The sequence below is a fragment of the Cervus elaphus genome, chromosome 3 (assembly GCF_910594005.1).
Source record: "Cervus elaphus chromosome 3, mCerEla1.1, whole genome shotgun sequence".
In the NCBI taxonomy this organism is placed as follows: domain Eukaryota; kingdom Metazoa; phylum Chordata; class Mammalia; order Artiodactyla; family Cervidae; genus Cervus; species Cervus elaphus.
The window spans coordinates 11,914,232-11,928,730 of NC_057817.1; the positions used below are offsets into that span (position 1 = coordinate 11,914,232).

A 14,499-nucleotide genomic window follows, 5' to 3' on the forward strand; every position below is an offset into this window, starting at 1 on the left:
TAATCATTTTACTATTCCAGCAGAAAATTATGAGAGTTCTAGTTGCTCATTTTCTTTATCATTTGGTATTTTATCAAAATCTGCTTTGTTTAATAACTGTTTAATCTTGTACTTTCAGTTGCATGATGTAACTTTCTCCCATGTCTTTCTTTTTATTAGTAATGTGTTTGTATTTAAAAAAATAAAACTCTCATAGATAACATTTTGGGATCTTAATTTTTTTCATCCAGTCTGACCATCTCTGCCTTTTAAATAAAGTATTAATATTAAATCCATGTACATTTGATTTTAAAAGGTGATAGCCTTCTCTTTCCTCTTAATAGGTAGAGATCCACTGTCACTTTCCCCCCTCTGATAACTAGCTCGCTTTCTCCCTCTCCTTATTTTTCCTGAGACCTTTCCTTTGTTTTGACTTTCCTTTATTTTAGTTGGATGTTTCTTGTCCTTCATATCTGACCTTCTGTTGAGGCAGTAATTAAGCCCAGTGGATTGGCTTTGCTTTGAGTTTAGAAAAGATACAAATTATGAGGCTCAGTGATGCATCTCATAACTAGGACTGCTTTTTTGCCAGAGGAGATAAAAACCTGGCTGCCACTCCTAAGCCTCAGGGAGGCCGTGAGGGCTCAATTGGCAGGTCACATCAGTCACCTGCTGTGCTGCCCCAGGACTGCCTTTTAAGAGTGATAACAACTAGGAAGGATATGTCTATAGAAGTAAATGCATGTATGAAATGGCTAATGTTGATTTTTCCCCTGTCTTCCTCTCATTAGATCTTCTTTAAACATGCCTGCATTTCTTAGCCTGAAGAATAACCCTTCATTCAAATCCTCATTTCGTTTGAACTGCAGTTATTTTTGTGATTACTCAATTGACATTTTTTTATTACGCAGTGTGATGATTTTTTTTATAGGTTTGTAACTGTGATGCCCTAGGCTTGATAATTTGAGATGAGTTGTGTTTATCAATGCATAAAAACAAATGGAAATGGAAATATACAGTTTGATCACAGTTAATTATATTTATTTATCTAAATGGTGCCTCTAGGACACATCCACGGTGAGGCTGGGCCTAAAACTTCCCCTTCTTGAAGGGCCATTCAGATTATTGTCTATCAATGTGCTATATAGGCATTATATTTGTGATACTATTAATATATTGAAGTATCAATTTGTAATTGTATCCATTTAAATATATGACCTTTTTTTACAACCCAATCAATAAATTAAGGAACCAGAGAAACGGAAATGACCTGGCTTTTAACAATCTGTCAGTGTCTCTGAATTTAGCTGAGGGATTACCTGGATGAAATGTAATGGTTACACGCTCTCTAGGTGGTGAACTTATTTTCCGTGAGGAGTGTGTAGTCTTGCCTTGTGCCTTTACCAACAGGTTCACCAACTGTAAATTTCCGGTTTTGTTATCTCGAGATTAGTCAACATTTCAGAAAATAACTAGACATGTACTGGATCATAACTCTAATTAGATAGCTATAACTCTCAGCTACAGTAATTTTTCCGTAAGCCACTTTCTTCTTCTTCCCTGGCTTGTTTCACTGGCACCTTTTGAAGAAACCTGTCTAACTTAAGATGTGTCTGTCCAATTCATGGCTCAATTATCATAGAGTTTATAACACAGAGCTTGGTTCTAGGAACAAAAAAGAATACAAGCATTTCTACCATATTAGTCACTGTTGTTGATGGAGAAAAACTTGGGTAGCATTTTATACATGTCTCATACTCTCATTAATTTCAGAACTGATTTTTGTTCTTAAAAAGTGAAAGTAGATTACCCCTCCTCCCCTGAAAGTGATTTAGTATTCTCCTGTTTGGAAAAATGGCCACAGTATTACCCTTAACTGGCCCTTGTGTAAAGAGAAACTTTAGTAGGTTAGTTGAGATTTCATTGTGAAGACAGTAGTTCCAAAGTAAAAAGAAGTAGATTATGATAGAAGTTAGTTTTTAAAGTTGATAGTGTACATACAATTGTAGAAACATGAACCTCTGTTAGTTAAGCTCTTACGGTTGATGAAATCATGCCCGCATCACATTTAATTTCTTAAATATATCTCTAGGTTTAAATAAAACATTTTCTGCGATATGTTCGTTGAAGTCAACATCAAACTGTTGAATTTCTTATGAACATTTATCTTAACTCAAGACCCTGAGATATTGAGTTATAGGTCTGATATTTAGCTGTCTAGGCCTAGATTTCAGTCAGACACTCAGACTGATATAGATTTAGTTACTCTCCAGCGTAATCTCTTTTGTTCAGTGCATATTCCTATGTTTTTGTTTTGTAGGAAATGGTTCCTTTGGCTCCAGGTTGTTACCTTGATTGGGATGAAGAGATGGCAAAAGCACAGTCCCATGACTGTGTTCCTGTTCTTTCTGAACATCCCCTGTATATCCTTTACACATCTGGAACGACGGGGTTGCCAAAGGTATCTTCTCCCTTGCTGTATTCTTCAGTCGCTATATCGTGTCTGACCCTTTGTGACCCCATGGACTGCAGCACGCCAGGCTTCCCTGTCCTTCACCATCTCCCGGAGTTTGCTCAAACTCATGTCCATTGAGTCGGGGATGCCATCCAGCCATCTCATCCTCTGTCGGCCCCTCCTCATCCTGCCCTCAGTCTTTCCCAGCATCAAGGTCTTTTCCAATGGGTCAGCTCTTCCCATCAGGTGGCCAAAGTAGGCACTCTCTTAAGGGTAATTATAGTGACAGAGTTTTTTGCACCAAGAATATTTGATTACTGATGGAAAATGTTTGCAGACTTTATCTTGAGGTTTAGGCTTAAGTAGTTTATACCTTAAAGAAATACTGTATCTAAATATGTAGAAATATTTGTTATATTTAATGCCAAATGCTTTGTCCTTATTTCATTAAACATCATCACAAATATCAGCAATATTCAATTGCTTTAGTAAGCTATTAAAATTAAAATATATTTGATTGAATATCAGTTGGCTTAATAAAATTTTATAAAATATATTTTAAGTGAAATACTTTTATTTTTTAAACTGAGGTATAACTTTCATACAGTATGAAATTGATTTTTGATTTAGAGGAATTCAATTTATCATTATAAATGCAACTTGGAGAACTGGCCTAGACAGTTTGAACAACAGGTAATTTATCCAGAGTGTTGAGCTATTTGATTTACAGCACTGAAGACACTCAAGGATTTTTAAATCTTTTTACCCTGAAAGGTGTTTTCACAAAGCAAAGTTAAAAATGTCAATATTCTTGAACGTGTCAGATACCAAACCATTACCATGTTTGCCTGGCATCTCCAAATAATACTGTTTCTTTATATAACTTCATAAAGATTTGTGCAATCATCTTTCATCTATATTAGGGAGTTCAATATTCATTGAATCACAGAATGTTACTGGGCAAAGGGACTTTTCACAATCACTCAAATCCTGTATGACGTTGGCCTCTATTAATATTGGAACTCTTAGCATCAGAATTCTGAACCATAATCTGTTAATATTCTCAAAATTGTGATTCTATTAGTTTAGACTTAAATAAAGGAAGATCAAGACTTAAAACATTTTATATGAAATTCACTTGCTTGTGAAAAAGAAAACATATGATAGAAGGATATATTCTCTCCGACTACAGACACAGTGTTTTGTTACATTTTGGTCTACCATTGTGTTCTGTATGTAGTTGGCACTGACACTTTTGTTGTGTGAATAAATAAATTAATGCATATACATAAAAATATTTGTGTCATCGTAGAATCAAAGCCTTGTGTTTTTTTAAGAACTCTGGTCATCTGAAAAATAAATTTTTCTTATGTTGCAGATTTGTCTGTTTAAACAGTCCAAATGACTACTGGATGCAGTCTGTACCTTCCACTTTTTTCAGTTAAGCAATTATGTACCAGCCACAAAGAATCCAAATGAACATTTGGCTATGAAATAAAAGGGACTCAGCAAGTTATAATCTAATATAAAAGTATCAACATGAGAGGAAACCACTGACCCTGAAAACATAGTTTAGCCTAACAACAACAACAACAAAAAATTCAGTTTAGCTCCTTAAAAGCCTGAAGGAATCTTATAAAAACTTTTGGTGCTACCTTGAGACTTTTAATCACTGAAATTCACTGTTGCCTGGACGGGGATCTATATGAGAGGGCAGAAGAAGAGTTTGCCATCAGTTTAAAACGGACTCAGCTAGTGTGGTGGAAATAAAAGTAATATATAGGGTATTAAATCTGAAAAGTGATGATTCCAAATAAGGAAGAAACCTAGATATCCCATGTTTTCTCTGGGTCAAGAAGTACTTTGTGGAATTCTTAGATGCCCAAACTGAAGATTGCTTCATGTTTTAATCATCCTCATTTTTTTTTATTACATTATTAATACCATCCTGAAGATAAATCTATGTCTATATATTGGAGAAAGCTTTAATTGTTTGAAGATTTCTATTCACATTGAATTTAGTTCATGGATGTTCATTAGGAGCTAAAAGAGATAAAAAATTAGTAAACCACAGTGCCTTCAGCATAGTGGGGTTGCAATATATATCAACATAGATGATGTAAGATAGACTGTGATCTTTCCCTAAGAGGAAAAAACCCTACTTGTATCTCTTGAAGAAAAGATGAATTTGAATGGCATCTGAAGGATTAAATTCCATTAGTTCAACAAATATTACTGAGCACCCAAATACATATCTGACCATCTTTTTAGAGTTCTGTGGCTGGATACAGGCAGTGAACAAAGAGCTATGTTATAGGTGATGTGTTATGAGGAAAAATAAAACAGAGTAAGGGTGATGGGAGAGTAAGAATGCTGTTTTATCAGGGAGATGTCACGGAAAGCACTCGATGGTATGACATTTGAAGGATGGGTAGAAATTTTTCATCAGGTGACCTCATGGGGAGGAGGGCATTCCAGGTTGATTGGGTCAATATAAAATAAAGACAGGAGCGTGCAAGGTTCCAGAATGGCTACTGCAGTTGGTGCAAAAAAAGTAGAGAAATGGCCAGACTTATAAGGAGGGGCCAATTGTTTAAAATTTAGCCAAGAAGTTTAGGTTATATACTGCCTATAAGGAATAGAGAGCACTGTTTCTTAAGAAAGAGACAAAAATATGAAGGAAGGTAACCCTTGCACCATTACACAACGGTAGCAAGGAGATTGGATTTCAAGCTGTGCTTAGCTTTGGACCATTTATTAGGGAGCAATCAAGAATAAGAGTAAGACAGAGGAAGAGTACAAGACTTTGAACCTGAGAACATAGGAAAGTGGTTTTGTTTATTTACTAAACTAGAAACAAAGGAGAATGGTTTGGGGCTGGGAAAACTGGGAGGTTTTGTGTATACTGAGTATGATGTCTCTGGGACATTAACATGGAAATGCCCAGCCAGTAGTTGGAAATGAAGGTCTGGGTCCAAGAGTACATATAGGTTTGGAGATAGACCCTTGCAATATCATCAGCTGTAGAGGTCTAGTGTTTAATTCATGGGATGGAGTAGGTTTTACAGAGCAGGACATGCAGAATGGCAAGACAAAGTAGTCAATTTTCCAGGTCTTTCAGAAATATTTCTCTTATCCCTTCAGTGGACTTTAGAATTTCAATTGCTTTGAAATGTATATGTTGCCAACAAATACTTTAGCCACTTATTTTATCCTACTTTTGAAATATATCACTTTTAATTTACTTATCTTCATAACATTGCATGTTCTCTAACGTTGTAGAATATATTTCATACACCTTTGAATCTACTATGGCACTAACCTTAGAACTGGGCCATAGCAGATCCAAAATATTTGATAATCTACTTTTCCAGTTAGCTCCAGATGCCTCTTATTTTTAAATTGAAATATAAATTTAAATTGATTTATAATATTGTGTTAATTTCAGATGTACAGCAATGTGATTCAATCATTTATGAATATATATATATATATGTTAAAATCAATTCACAATTTAATAAAAACTACGTGAACCCAAAATCCCATGTATATAAATATATATTCTTTTAAAATATTATTTTCCATTATGGATTATTACAAAATATTGAGTATCCTGATGCCTCTTTATTCATAAGATTCTCACTTCATTTTTGGTAGGTATAATCAGGATTAATAGGATCTGAATTTTTAATATTGAGATCCCAGGAATAGAAGTACAGGAAAGATGAGCATACATGAAACATTTAAATATAAATTTCATGTCATCATTTAGTTTGTTTTCTTGATCTCCATGAAGAAGAATAGTGTTGTGAGCCCATAAAAATATTCTACTTAAAACTGCTCATTTCCCATAGGTGCATATAAGCCACACACAATTCAGTCTGTTCTTTGGCTGGAATTTGCAGCTATATTTAGGGCCTATTTGCATTTCTGCATCTGCCAACTCTGGATTTGTCAGATTGTTGTATGACAGGTTGATCTTGCTAGCTGCTGCACATATTCTAGCATATTCTATGACTGAGCTGCTTTGCATACATTTCTGAATATTGTTATGCATGTTTAGTCTGTTTGGTTTGGTTGACTATATTCAAGTTACTTAAAGGAACTACACCTCATCTGGATGGGGTGTCATTTTGGGAATGGGAGATTTAGTGATGGTCATATTTATCTTCTTCCAGCTTGCTGTCATGGAAGTATGGTGATAACCAAAAAAGAAAAAAAAAAAAAGTGTCACAGGAGCGCAGGGGAAAGAATTAGAAAGGAAGACATAACAGGAAGGTGGTAGATAAGGCCTTTCTTCTGATGTGAGTTTTCTATAACTTACACCAACTTTTATTCCTGCATTTTAGGTGACTTACTTATATTCTAGACTGTAGCAAAAAATAAGAGAAAGTTAAATAAAAAAGCCTGTGAAAAAATTTTTTTAATCTGTAGTACAATTCTTGCGGCTTCCCTTGTGGCTCAGCTGGTAAAGAATCTGCCTACAATGTGGGAGACCTGGGTTTGATCCCTGGGTTGGGAAGCTCCCTTGGAGAAGGGGTAAGGCTACCCACTCTAGTATTCTGACCCTGAGAATTGCATGGACTATACAGTCCATGGGGTTGCAAAGAGTGGAACACGACTGAGCCACTTTCATAATTCTTGCAGCTAAAGGCTGAATTCGCTACACCTTTGCCCCTGATCTCACAGTTGCTCAGATCCATAAAAAAATTATACTGCTGCTAGAGAAGGAAATGGCAAACCACTCCAGTATTCTTGCCTGGAGAATCCCAGGGACCAGGGAGCCTGGTGGGCTGCCGTCTATGGGGTCGCACAGAGTCGGACACGACTGAAGCGACTTATTAGCAGCAGCAGCACCTGCTGAAGTATCATCCGTGGAGGTGGCTTCAGAATCATCAGAAAGCCTGCAGCAGGAGATTTTATGTTTGAAGAAATATACCAAATGGAATTGTTCCATTTCTACTAATATGGCATTAAGTTATGTAAGTTTCAAGGATTTCTCTTGAACAAAGAATAATATTTTTTTAATTATAGTTTTTTTTTTTTTTTTAGAGTGAGGATGTCATCTCCTATTCTTAGTTTTCTGATAGCTTCCCACCCCCACCCGTGGGTGATTCTTTATTTTATTTTTTTCCATTTATTTTTATTATTGGAGGCTAATTAGTTTACAATATTGTAGTGGTTTTTGCCACACATTGACATGAATCAGTTATAGTTTTCATATATTGCTTATTCATTTAATTGTTCACTTTTGAAATCAGTCAACATATGTATTAATTGTCTATTCTGTGCTGAAGATACCAAGGCGATCTTATGGCGCTGAGAGTGGAGGAGGAGACTGAGCAGTGGGTGGATGTTGTTAGTGGCCAGAGGCTCAGAGAACTTGTGGCGTGAGAGAGGAGGGAGAGGCTTTTAACACAAGCAGTGGGTTTGGGTGGCTTCCAGAAGAGGCGGCACGTTCACAATGTTGTTAAGTACTCATGTGATGAATTAGGAGATAACCAGGTGCAGAAAAGGGGTAAGGGTTCATTTGAGGAAGAGGGGATATTGTCTGTAAAACTACTATAAGAACAAGAATATTGTTGGTTGTTGGATTTTTTAAGTAAGCAGAGCCGTCCATACCTCATACTTTTCAACTCATTGACTCCAATGGTCCCATGGTGGTGGATTTCTTTTTTTCAGGTAATATTTTTGTTTCCCCTTTCTTCTTGTTTTGTTCTTGCTTAATTTGCCAGACTGAATTGAAATGTATATATAAGCATGCATACATACTAAGCAAATGCATAATGCATATGCATGTGTACATATAGACATATATGCATATGTATTTACATATGTATGTGTGAATGGATATATATGTGTGTATATTTGTGTGTTTGTCTTGTACAAGTCTTTATTACTTCCCTGATGGCTCAGCAGGTAAAGAATCTGCCTGCAATGCAGGAGACACAGGAGATGTGGGTTCGATCCCTGGGTCGGGAATATCCTCTAGAGGAGGGCATGGGAACCCACTCCAGTACTCTTGCCTGGAAAATCTCATGGACGGAGGAGCCGGGCAGGCTATAGTCCACAGGGTTGCAAAGAGTCAGACGCAACTGAGTGAGTAAACTCCCAGCACAAGTTAATAGTGGGGCTTAACTTAGGAAGTATGCTTTGTTGGTTACTGTATGTAGACTTCTCCTACCTGAATATTTTGAGATTTGCCATTCAAATTTTTATAGATCTATTAAAACACATTTTTCAGATAAGACTCCCAAACTTTTACCACATATCTCAATCTTCCTTCCTTTTTGTACTACAACTGATGTTATTCCAACTGCATTCTTCTTGAATTGTAGTACCCAAACAGTACACACTTGATATAAACATGTTTTCTGTTTTACATTTACTGACCCATTTATGATATTTTGTGGCTGTCTTTGTTCAAAGGCAGCTCATTAAACTGGAAACCATAAAGAACCATCTGGGATTAACTGTTGTCTCATTCCTGGGGGATAAATAATTAGCCTTTAGTTTCACTTGTGTGGGTTGAATTTTTTGAATATCTGTATACATTAAAAGTGTTTTGTGTTGTTTAAAGAACACCTTCACATTGTCGCCTTTTGTACTGAGATAGAATTCACTTTTGTGTCTTTATTTGGGGCACAGAGTTTTATTCCCACCTGAATGTCTTTAAGTTTTCCAGAAGAATTTGAGTATTATGCTGATCCTGCAAAAACCAAAGCAGTGTATTAGGAGGTTATAGGGCTTTTCTGAAAATATATTAGGTCACCTAATGTCTTTACTTTTAAGGAAGGTAGGATATACGTGCATAAAGTAACAGATTCAAAAGAGTGAAATGCAGCATGCTTGTGTTGTAGGGGTAAGCACTGATGATCAACAGTATTTTTGCGTCATACTCAAATATACTTCAAAATGCCATTTTTTGTTTCTGGTTAATTTTGCATACTGGAATATAATAATTTGTGGGTTTTTTTTTTTTTTTTTTTGAGCACAGTTTATGTATTTTCAGAGGTTGAACAGAGTTTATCTATTGCATTTTAATTATCATTACCTGGAAAATATGATTAGAAACAAAAATGCTTTATCATATTAATTTTAACAGATGTTAGTATTATAAGAAAGAAACTATCTTTTTAAAACTAATCTTTCAGTGTTTTTACTCTTGAACTTCTTATGAAAGATCTACATGGAGTGTATGATATTATGCAGTTTTTTCCTACACTGTACTAAATAACCAGAAAATTGAAAGCTGTCACCTGAATATGTTAGAGACAAGACCAAATTTCATATTGAGAATCTAGATTAATGAATAGACAGATGATGCCAGATGAAAATTTTATACTCATTGTTAAAAAATTAAAAGTAAGTGGATATTAAAGATCAGTGATAAACAGACATGGCTTTTCTGTCTCTGTTAGCTCTGTTTTCATCATTTTTAATGAGAATCTCTGATAATAACCTCTAATTTTTTGACATTTCTGTCTTTTGTGTGGGGGAAAAATAAAAAACAGTAATTGCTAGAATTAATGAAATAATTTTGCTTGTAAGACATTAAATTATTGACTGTATAATTTTAAGTTTTTTCATGCAAATTTTCATTTTTAAGTCTAACTTTTTTGGGGTCAAATGATTTAAGTAGCCACCATTTTATAGACAAAGCAACACTGGTAAATAACCTTTAAAGAAGGGTTCACTTGAGAGGTAAGTGGAAATTTGACAACCTGTCCTTTGAATTATCTTCTAAGTTTTACAAGTGAATTACTAGTCATTTATGTTCTCTTTGGCCTTTTATTCCTATCACTTCCAGTTGATTACTCTTATTCTCTATCATTTAATATAAAAAATTTACCCTTTTGTAATGATATTTAGAATTATTGATTAAAAATGACCTCTAAATGCAGGGACAGCAGACAGGTGAAGAGAAATTCTAAAATATCTTAAGTGAAATCATGCCTGACATTAAATTTCACAGAATATTGATAGCATATTGTCTATGAAAAAACCTCCTATTTTATCCTTTACCAGATGAATAAAACTTTTTAGAAAAGAGTGTTTGCAAATTGATTCATGTCAAATTCATCAAGATTTTGAACTGTAGGAAAAGACCTTCTCAATAAGACAACAAATTAGCAAAGTACATGGAAGACGTGTACAGTATATACTGATTGAAGACCTGCTCAGTTTATATGGGAAAATGCATGTGTGAAAATTATTGGCAGAAGCTTAGGATTTCTAATTCTCCCAAGATGATCAAAAGAGCCAGCTGCATGCTAACCATGTCATACAAGCTAGAAAGCATACCTGTCAAATGCCAGCAAAGCTCCCTGTGACATTTGCCAGGAGACCAGGTGTTGCTGCTGATAGATAAAATGTATTCCACAGCTTGATACCTAAGTTTTATTAGTGGTACCTGAGGAAAGCAGCAATTTTAGTAACAAACAGAAAGTCAACTTCGTTTTCATTCTCGTGACTCATGTATGTGTGTGATAGTTACAGAGCTGTGCCAAAATAGTTCAACCAGTAGCACGTTCATTAATTAGAGCCATATGTGCCCTTTCAGGTAAAATAATTATTTTCTTCACGGAGTGATTATAGTTGCTCTACTAAGAGATGTTTGAAAATACTTGTGAGTGAACTATAACATATTTCTTAGCAAGCATTCACTTTCTCGCTCTGAATATTCACATCCTGAAGTCATTGTGAGCCAATAATGATTAATGTTTATAATGAAGCAACAAATGAAATTAGTTATTAAATTTGCTGTCAGTTCTTATCTGTGATGACTCTTGCACTTACTTTTCAAATATTAATCTTGTATTAACATTGAATACATTCACTGTCAAGAATACCTGCTCACAGACTGATTCATGAAAGTTGTAGTGCTGGGGTGTAACAGTCCCTACTTTTCCCCAAAATGTAATATAAGGAAAATCTGTCGGCCTTAGATCTAACTCATCAGGAGTTAGACCTGAAGAACTGCTCAGCTCTAATACTGCGATAGCATGGTCCTTCAGGTTAGCATTTTAATAAGACTCCAGTTAGAATATGACTCTTTCCTCTAGGCATCCTATTATTATTTAATACTATCAGGGAAGAAATACTCTTATGGTAGTCTGTATCTTAGGCACACAGCTCTCTTTGACCTTTCTGTGGACTTAATTTTGAAATTTTTCATTTTTGTTCTGGAAATATGTGTTAAAATGCAATGTTGATAATTGATGTTACCCCTGGAAATTTTTCTCTTTTTTTTTTGAATGTGATTCTGTGAAATCATGTTTTCTTTAGAACGTCCAGAATGGTCTGTGAGAAGGAATTCTACAAATGGACTGGTACGAACAAATTATTCTGTGTTTGTTTTTGGAGGTGTCAAAGAAATAGTGATTCAGATACAATTATTAATACATGACAGCCAAAGTTATTTATAGCTTTAGAATATGAAGTACTTTAAACAGGAGCTTTTCCTAAGTGGAGAGTATGAAGAAAGAGCGTCTTTTAACACAGTGTTTATTGATTTTAACTTCATCTCTTCTTTCCTTTAGGGTGTGGTGAGGCCCACTGGAGGATACGCTGTAATGCTTAACTGGTCGATGTCTTCCATATATGGACTTAAACCTGGAGAGGTAATCGTGGTTTTAAATTCATATTATGTGACATTTATCTAATTAAGATATATGCATTTTATTTTCTTCTTATTGTTTAGGTGTGGTGGGCAGCTTCTGACTTAGGCTGGGTTGTTGGACATTCCTATATCTGTTATGGACCTCTTCTACATGGAAATACTACAGTTTTATATGAGGTAATAAAATCATACCACATATACATAGTGTTAATTTTACTGAAAGTTTCTGAGAAGTAGTCTAAGTAGGAACAAAAAAAAATTGAATGGGGACAGGGAACATTTTTATGTCTTCTTCCAGTTAAAAATATGATTTCATAAGACAGAGAAATATATAGAAAAAAATAAACAGCTATTTAAATTGTGTTGAACAAAGCCATAAAATTATATTCTGAAAAATATACACTAAAGAGCTTCATGTCTATCCCTTTCTAGAAAATATCATTGGACTGGTCCTGATTTAGAACCTTAGAAAACAGTCATCACGAAACAGAGATTCACCTTTTTTGTGTTTTTAGAGAATTAATGGATTTCAACTATATGGTTTCTTGATTTTAGCAGAAATTTTTGGTAGTTTCAGATGATTGTTATATGTATAAGGAAGAGAGTCCTAGACTGATCAGACTGAATCTTCATAGCTTTAAGATTCAGTTGCATGGATTAATGTTACCCAGGAATAATATTTTTGTGTGTATACTAGAAAATTCTGCTCTTATGCCTATTCTATTTAATTTTAGTAAATGCCTTGTATAAATACTTAAAACACATGTCCATCAGATTTGTAGGATATCAGAAGTTGAGAGGAACAGTAAAATGGTAGTTTGCTAAATCAGTACACAAAATAATCTTGGACTTTCAGGATAAAAACACACAAGATGGGAGAATATGGAAATCCTTTTATAATTATATTAAAAATATAATTGCAAAAATGAAGTCAGGGAAATTTGAGTTGGTTGCAATTTATGTAGTTAAATCCCTGTGATTATAATTGTCTGTAGTTCAAACATCAGTGGTTGATAGGATGACTTTAAAAAATAGTCACCATATGCAATAGTATAATCTTATTTCCCTTTTCACATTTGGAAATTTATGTTCAGTTTAATGAGGAGGAGAAAAAAATAATTAACTTATTAGCATTTGGATATAAGGGAATAGAGTGAAAATGTCATACAAGAAAGCGATGAAGGAATTGTGAATGGTTAGTCTGATAATAGTAATATATTTAGTGCATATATGTTAAGAATCTTTTGACATTTAAAGAGTTGCCACATAGTAATGTAGTAATGTGGAATTCCAGAGACCTATCTTTTGGGCATAATCAGAGAAAATTTGACTGTTCATTAGTAGAATAGGCAGCTTCTGAAATAGAAGGCTCTCTTTCACTTAAAGTCTTTCAACATCAAGAGAGGAATCTGAGGAAGAGAATTTTATATGTGAGGTGTGGAAAATAGATTATGTCAAAATTCTTTAAAATCTTAACATTCTGCAAGTCAATGATTCCAAAAAAATCAGAGACTGTTCTTAATCTTTGTGGCAATCTCCTAGTCCCAGCCAACATTTAAAAGCATGGTTATTCCTGCATTTTCGGCTGGCTGGTTTTCTGTATTGAAATGCTCAGAGATATTAAGGCAAACTTTGACACAAATATTACGCCATCTTGTACTACTCCTCATTTTTTATACTATGCCTCTGTCTGTAGACTTATTATGTCCTGTGGTATTTGTAATAATTAAAACATAAAATAATCTTGACAATTGTGTCCCATACTGAAATTCTTGCAATAGAATAAGTGTTTTTTTTATTAAAATAATAATTCCCTTTGAAGTAAACAAAATAAGCCTTAACACTAAATACTTATAATAAATTGTGGAATTGCCAATATAAAATGACAAAGTCAAAGATGCCATTATATTGATAAGTATTTATAAGTATTAGTTTGCCTTTAGGACTATAGTACATGTAATTTTTGTCCCTTTACCATTGGCCTTTTTTTATTTTTTAAGCTTATTTAAAACAATTGTAACGCCATTAAAAGGGCTCTGTTGTTTGTCTTTATCTTGAAATGATGAGCTCAAGAACAGTGTAGATGCTCTATCAGTATTTGTTGTACAAAAGAGTGATTTTTTTTTTCTTTTTTTTAACCTTTAAATCTTATCTGTGCACTCGGGTTTCTTTCCTACAACTTATAAACATCCTCAATTCTCTCTTATCATAAAACAAAGCCTTTTAGACTTCTGCACATTTCTAACTATCCCATCTTTATATTCTTCTCCATTGAGTCCTTGGAAAAAATACCCTTCCTGTATTGTCTGAACTTTATATTCTTCCAGTTATTCTCCATCCCAGTGAAGTCCAGTTTTTCTCCACATTGTTTCATAAAGCTACTGTATCAGAGGTCAGTGGTGGCTTAGTAAGGGACAAAGTCAAGGATTTTCTTCAGTTTGAT

The 14,499-nt window shown here is 34.5% G+C and overlaps 1 protein-coding gene across 2 annotated transcripts in view; it reads left to right on the plus strand.

The window, feature by feature from the left end:
- ACSS3 (acyl-CoA synthetase short chain family member 3) overlaps positions 1 to 14,499 on the plus strand; it is a 162,613-nt gene that overhangs the window by 60,261 nt on the left and 87,853 nt on the right. The window contains exons 5-7 of one of the 2 annotated variants that reach the window (XM_043880518.1): positions 2,300 to 2,440; positions 11,977 to 12,057; positions 12,138 to 12,233. In XM_043880518.1, coding sequence (XP_043736453.1) covers positions 2,300 to 2,440; positions 11,977 to 12,057; positions 12,138 to 12,233 — 318 coding nt within the window. The remainder of the gene's footprint in view (positions 1 to 2,299; positions 2,441 to 11,976; positions 12,058 to 12,137; positions 12,234 to 14,499) is intronic. The other variant, XM_043880529.1, reaches the window with a different exon arrangement.